We start from the raw sequence: 7,714 nt of genomic DNA on the forward strand, positions 1-7,714 counted from the left end.
GTAAATTACTCGAAACGAGGCTTGCACTTTTGATATTGCTGAACACAGAAAAGTAGTTTGCACCGATTACAACAATCACTGTAGTGTTTTTATATCTTATATACACCAATATGAACAGCAAAGCACAGATTTGCTGATTTTCACCATAAAAAGTAACTTTTTTAGTTTGTATTTCAATTATTTTACTGTTTATGTGTAATATGGAAAATATAAATAAAAATATTATATACAGTTGTAATTGAAATGATTCAACCCCTAATGCAAATCAGGTTTATTGGCAAAATGAACAGACTTTCTGCTTTCTACAACAAATGTGTGGAAAAACTGAAAATACAACTTTTAATGACTTCTGATGATCTATGATTATCATACTCTTTTATTTTTAGAATATACACACACACTTTTATGTTAGATGCAATTATTCACAATTAATTGATTTGACCGCACTAATATATATTTTATATAAAATATATTTAATGTTTTAACTAAAAAAGTCATTTGCCTATACTTTTATTTTTTTGTATATACAAATACATAATTATATATATAACACATATACATTCATACATATATAAATTTATACAAGTGTGTGTAATATATATATATAAAATATAGTCTCATATATATGTGTGTGTGTGATGTGTGTGAGTGCAGAGTAAACACACACGACTCAGAGACGAAGCGTCAGTCTTTACACCCCTTCCTCCTCCAGATTTATTGATAGTTTAAAATTACATTTCTATGTCCTAGAACTTCAGTTGCGTTTACCTTCCGACTTAAAAACTGAGTACAAGCAAATGATAGTTTTTTATTATTATTATTATTATTCATCATCATCATTTTTTTTTTTTTTTTTTTAGAGTAGTCTAAAGTGATATTGTACAAAAATAACATTTGATTTCTGTGAAAACATTCACCTTTCTTCAAACTCCGAATCTGTTTTATGACCCCTTGTTTGCATTTCTTCTCTTCTCACGTTTATGAAGTTTTCACCTCGGGTAGAACGACCTAAACTCCACGGACGAGGCCTTCGACTGGAAACCCCGTGTTTTACAAAGAATATCACGTTCTGAATCTGCTATAAAGTAGTTTGCTTTACATTGTTTTCTCCGCGTATCTTGCGTCCTGCTGGCCCGACGGGACCGGGTGTGTGTCGTGTGCTGGTCAATCACTCTCACTCATTGATAAAACAACAAAAAAATGCAAATCATTCAAGAGCCCGGCGCTGCTTCCCGATCTGATCTGATCTGTGTGGTTATTTTTTACCGTACTCTTTCCGATCTCTCGACACGTTCGTTCTTCACTCAAAACATCCCTGTTAACCAGTGGCATGGAAAGGGGGTTCTTTAACAAAGCATTATACGTTTACACCTCTAACCAAACTAAACAAACATTTTTTTTTTTGTATTAAATGCAGAAAGTGGAAGTTTTTTCCACCCCTTTCCTCCTTTTAACATGTCAAGAGCTCACTGGCCTGGGAATTAGCCTCTAATCTGCCAACCGTTGGCCAGTGAAGAGGATTCAGAGAAAATAATACAACCATCAATCAGAAAAGGAGGAGTTGATGGAGGATGGGATTAAGCGGTGGCCTCGATGGTGCACTCTTTGGCCACGTGACCCGATTTCCCGCAGTTATAGCAGTTGACTTCGCTAGCTTTGCTGCACTGGACGGCTACGTGTCCGATCTCGCCACACCTGAGAGGAGCAGAACACACACAGATCAGGCCCGCTCACGGCTCACACACACTCTTCCTACAACCGTCATGGCTCACCTGTAGCACTTGACCTTCTCGCAGCCCTTCTGGATGTGTCCGAAGCCGCCGCACGAGTAGCACTTCTGCTCGTTAGCGTGATCGCAGTCGCGCGCCATGTGACCCGCTTTCCCGCAGTTGTAGCAAACCTGCTCGCGCTCCTTCTTCGGCTCCTTGCAGTCCCTGGAGATGTGGCCGCCTCTGCCGCAGTTGTAGCACGCTGGAAAACACACACACACACACTCAATTTAATATACTAGAACATTATTCTCCTCATATTCTCCATTGTTGTGGCTCCTCTCTTCCCAGTCTGTCAGTAACGCTCTGTTTACTTCCTGTCTCTATGAAGCCCCTCCTTCTGAAAAGCACACTGTGCTCTGATTGGTCTGCTGGAGCAGTGTGTTGTGATTGGTCGAGCGCTTCGAGTGTGTTTGGGAAAAGTCCCGCCCCTTACCATAACCGCCAGTTTAACACACTACTAACTAACTCAACCAGGCCCCGCCCCTTTATTCTGCACATGAATTATTCAAATGAGGAAGAAACTCAAGACTACACTGGAGGCGTTTCACAGACACTGATATAGAGAAGAACTGGAGCTTTCATGATCACACAGCAACACTACACACTAAACACAGATGAAGATGTTGAAAACGTAACATGAGCGAGTGAAGATGGAAAGCTCAGTTCATTACGTTGCATTCGGAGATCGACTACTTTTGACTGACACAATTCCAGCCACCGGGAACACTAACTGATGAAGTGAGTCGTACAGAACCTTCCTCTTTAGTAAACTCTGTGTACACACACACTGTTCTCAGTGCTGGAGTTCATGTGTAGAGCCGCTGGTGACACTTCCAGCACAGTTTCATGTTGTGTCGAGCCGCATTAGTGTTTTAGAAATAGTGATTTTGATGCTATCACTGCAGTGGCCCAAGCACTCCCATTCACAAGGCAGTTTAACCAAAAACGAACAGATTATTTGAGGTAAATATAATTTGCATTTATTTAAATAATTTCCATCACAAGACTCAAACAAAAGGTTTTTGCAGTTATTAATAAAATGCTAAATAACCCCAACTTAAAGGGATAGATCACCCAAAAATGAAAATTAGCCCATGATTTACTCTCCCTCAAGTCATCCTAGGTGTATATGACACTCTTCTTTCAGACGAACACAATCAGAGTTATATTAAAAAATGTCCTGCTCTTCCAAGCTTTATAATGGCAGTGAATGGGTATATTTTTTTGGAAGTTTATGACGGACAGATGCTCTTTTATGATGGATAGATGCACTTTTATGATGGATAGATGCACTTTTATGATGGATAGATGCTCTTTTATGATGGACAGATGCACTTTTATGATGATAGATGCACTTTTATGATGATAGATGCACTTTTATGATGGATAGATGCACTTTTATGATGGATAGATGCACTTTTATGATGGATAGATGCTCTTTTATGATGGACAGATGCACTTTTATGATGATAGATGCACTTTTATGATGGATAGATGCACTTTTATGATGGATAGATGCACTTTTATGATGATAGATGCTCTTTTATGATGGACAGATGCACTTTTATGATGGACAGATGCTCTTTTATGATGGACAGATGCTCTTTTATGATGGATAGATGCTCTTTTATGATGGATAGATGCACTTTTATGATGGATAGATGCTCTTTTATGATGGATAGATGCACTTTTATGATGGATAGATGCACTTATATGATGGATAGATGCACATATGATGGATGGATGCACTTTTATGATGGATAGATGCACTTTTATGATGGATGGATGGATGGATGCACTTTTATGATGGATGGATGCACTTTTATGATGATGGATGCACTTTTATGATGGATGGATGCACTTTTATGATGGATAGATGCACTTTTATGATGGATGGATGCACTTTTATGATGATAGATGCACTTTTATGATGGACAGATGCACTTTTATGATGATAGATGCACTTTTATGATGGATAGATGCACTTTTATGATGATGGATGCACTTTTATGATGGATAGATGCACTTATATGATGGATAGATGCACATATGATGGATGGATGCACTTTTATGATGGATAGATGCACTTTTATGATGGATGGATGGATGGATGCACTTTTATGATGGATGGATGCACTTTTATGATGATGGATGCACTTTTATGATGGATGGATGCACTTTTATGATGGATAGATGCACTTTTATGATGGATGGATGCACTTTTATGATGATAGATGCACTTTTATGATGGACAGATGCACTTTTATGATGGATGGATGCACTTTTATCATGGATAGATGCACTTTTATGATGGATGGATGCACTTTTATGATGATAGATGCACTTTTATGATGGATAGATGCACTTTTATGATGGATAGATGCACTTTTATGATGGATGGATGCACTTTTATGATGATAGATGCACTTTTATGATGATAGATGCACTTTTATGATGGATAGATGCACTTTTATGATGATAGATGCACTTTTATGATGATAGATTCACTTTTATGATGGATAGATGCACTTTTATCATGGACGGATGCACTTTTATGATGATAGATCCACTTTTATGATGGATAGATGCACTTTTATGATGGATAGACTGTCCGGAAAAGGCTGTCCGGTCCCTGTACGACTGGAGCAGGAGCTTGGTTTGCATTGCCGGCAGTAAGCCAGACTTGGTCCCGGTGCATGTTGGACTGTTCATAATTTTTATGGACAGAATTTTTAGGCGCAGCCAGGGGCCGGAGGGTGTCAGGTTTGGGGACCACACGATCTCATCTCTGCTCTTTGTGGATGATGTTGTCGTGTTGGCCTCATCAGACCAGGACCTTCAGCATGCACTGGGACGGTTTGCAGCCGAGTGTGAAGCGGCTGGGATGAGAATCAGCACCTCCAAGTCCGAGGCCACGGTTCTCAGTCGGAAAAGGGTGGCTTACCCACTTCAGGTTGGTGGAGAGATCCTGCCTCAAGTGGAGGAGTTCAAGTATCCCGGGGTCTTGTTCACGAGTGAGGGAAGGATGGAACGGGAGATCGACAGGCGGATCGGTGCAGCTCATGCAGTAATGCGGTCGATGTGCCGGTCTGTCGTGGTGAAGAAAGAGCTGAGCCGCAAGGCAAATTGCCTTCCCGGGGAAGAGAAGTGTCTAGGGAGAGGGAAGTCTGGGCGTCTCTACTTAGACTGCGGCCCCGCGACCCGGCCCCGGATAAGCGGAAGAAGATGATGATGGATAGATGCACTTTTATCATGGATAGATGCACTTTTATGATGATAGATGCAATTTTACGGACTTCCAAAAAAATATACCCATTCACTGCCATTATAAAGCTTGGATATTTTTGAATATAACTATTAATGTAAATATTAATGATTATACTCCGACTGCATTCAACTGAAAGAAGAAAGTCATTTACACCTAGGATGACTTGAGGGCAAGTAAATCATGGGCTAATTTTCGTTTTTGGGTGAACTATCCCTTTAAGACTATAAAAGCAAACTGAAAGTGTGAGATGTCCTCACCGTCCTCGGTGCGCTCACAGTCCCGCGCGACGTGGCCCGGCTCTCCACAGCGATAGCAGAACAGATCTAGCGGCGCAGGAGAAACACGTTACTCACACACACACACACACACACACTCGAGGTCAAGTCGTTAGATCAATTGCTCTCACCTTTGCCTCTGCCTCGACCTTTTCCACGTCCACGTCCCGCATTCGGACAGTTCTTGATCCAGTGGCCGGTGCGACCGCAACCAAAACACTCGTTGCTGCTCATAGCCTCAGACTGCACCCTACGACTGAGAGAAACACACACTCGAGATCATGAACACACACTCGAGATCATGAACACACACTCAATGCTCCTCATAGCCTCAGACTGCACCCTACGACTGAGAGAAACACACACTCAAGATCATAAACACACACACTCAATGCTCCTCATAGCCTCAGACTGCACCCTACGACTGAGAGAAACACACACTCGAGATCATAAACACACACACTCAATGCTCCTCATAGCCTCAGACTGCACCCTACGACTGAGAGAAACACACACTTGAGATCATAAACACACACTCGAGATCATGAACACACACTCAATGCTCCTCATAGCCTCAGACTGCACCCTACGACTGAGAGAAACACACACTCAAGATCATAAACACACACACTCAATGCTCCTCATAGCCTCAGACTGCACCCTACGACTGAGAGAAACACACACTCGAGATCATAAACGTTAAACACACACTCGAGATCATGAACACACACACACTCGAGATCATGAACACACACACACTCGAGATCATGAACACACACTCGTTGCTCCTCATAGCCTCAGACTGCACCCTACGACTGAGAGAAACACACACTCGAGATCATGAACACACACTCGAGATCATGAACACACACTCGAGATCATGAACACACACACTCGAGATCATGAACACACACACTCGAGATCATGAACACACACACTCGAGATCATGAACACACACACTCGAGATCATGAACACACACACACTCGAGATCATGAACACACACTCGAGATCATGAACACACACTCGAGATCATGAACACACACTCGAGATCATGAACACACACACTCGAGATCATGAACACACACACACTCGAGATCATGAACACACACACACTCGAGATCATGAACACACACACACTCGAGATCATGAACACACACACTCGAGATCATGAACACACACACACTCGAGATCATGAACACACACACACTCGAGATCATGAACACACACACTCGAGATCATGAACACACACTCGAGATCATGAACACACACACACTCGAGATCATGAACACACACACTCGAGATCATGAACACACACACACTCGAGATCATGAACACACACACACTCGAGACCATGAACACACACACTTGAGATCATGAACACACACACACTCGAGATCATGAACACACACACACTCGAGACCATGAACACACACACTCGAGATCATGAACACACACACACTCGAGATCATGAACACACACACACTCGAGATCATGAACACACACACACTCGAGATCATGAACACACACACACTCGAGATCATGAACACACACACACTCGAGATCATGAACACACACACACTCGAGATCATGAACACACACACACACTCGAGATCATGAACACACACACTCGAGATCATGAACACACACACTCGAGATCATGAACACACACACACTCGAAATCATGAACACACACACTCGAGATCATGAACACACACACACTCGAGATCATGAACACACACACTCGAGACCATGAACACACACACTCGAGATCATGAACACACACACACTCGAGATCATGAACACACACACACTCGAGACCATGAACACACACACTCGAGATCATGAACACACACACACTCGAGATCATGAACACACACACTCGTTGCTCCTCATAGCCTCAGACTGCACCCTACGACTGAGAGAAACACACACTCGAGATCATGAACACACACTCGAGATCATGAACACACACTCGAGATCATGAACACACACACACTCGAGATCATGAACACACACACTCGAGATCATGAACACACACACTCGAGATCATGAACACACACACACTCGAGACCATGAACACACACACTCGAGATCATGAACACACACACACTCGAGATCATGAACACACACACTCGTTGCTCCTAACAGCCTCAGACTTTATTTTATTATTAATATGTTAATATTATTTTTCCTATATCTAACCATGAATATATAGCCTATAATATTGTCTTTTATATTTATTTTTTATTTACAGTACAGTCTATATACAGAAAATAATAATAATAAAACTAAATAAAAGACAATATTATTATTCCCTATTTATTTTATTAAAGGGTTTAGTTCACCCAAAAATGAAAGTTCTGTCAGTAATTACTCTCCCTCGTACATACAACCGGCG

General features: G+C 41.6%; 1 protein-coding gene across 1 annotated transcript in view; it reads right to left on the minus strand.

Moving 5' to 3' along the window:
• Nucleotides 1-684: 684 nt before the first annotated feature.
• cnbpb (CCHC-type zinc finger, nucleic acid binding protein b) overlaps nucleotides 685-7,714 on the minus strand; it is a 9,779-nt gene continuing 2,749 nt past the window's right edge. Inside the window, exons 2-5 of the mRNA XM_079857258.1 lie at nucleotides 5,447-5,571; nucleotides 5,298-5,363; nucleotides 1,773-1,971; nucleotides 685-1,695 (exon numbers count right to left, since the gene is read on the minus strand). Coding sequence (XP_079713384.1) covers nucleotides 1,578-1,695; nucleotides 1,773-1,971; nucleotides 5,298-5,363; nucleotides 5,447-5,549 — 486 coding nt within the window. The 5' untranslated portion in view covers nucleotides 5,550-5,571 and the 3' untranslated portion in view covers nucleotides 685-1,577. The remainder of the gene's footprint in view (nucleotides 1,696-1,772; nucleotides 1,972-5,297; nucleotides 5,364-5,446; nucleotides 5,572-7,714) is intronic.

The sequence above is a fragment of the Squalius cephalus genome (genome assembly GCF_949319135.1).
Source record: "Squalius cephalus genome assembly, chromosome: 22".
NCBI lineage: Eukaryota > Metazoa > Chordata > Actinopteri > Cypriniformes > Leuciscidae > Squalius > Squalius cephalus.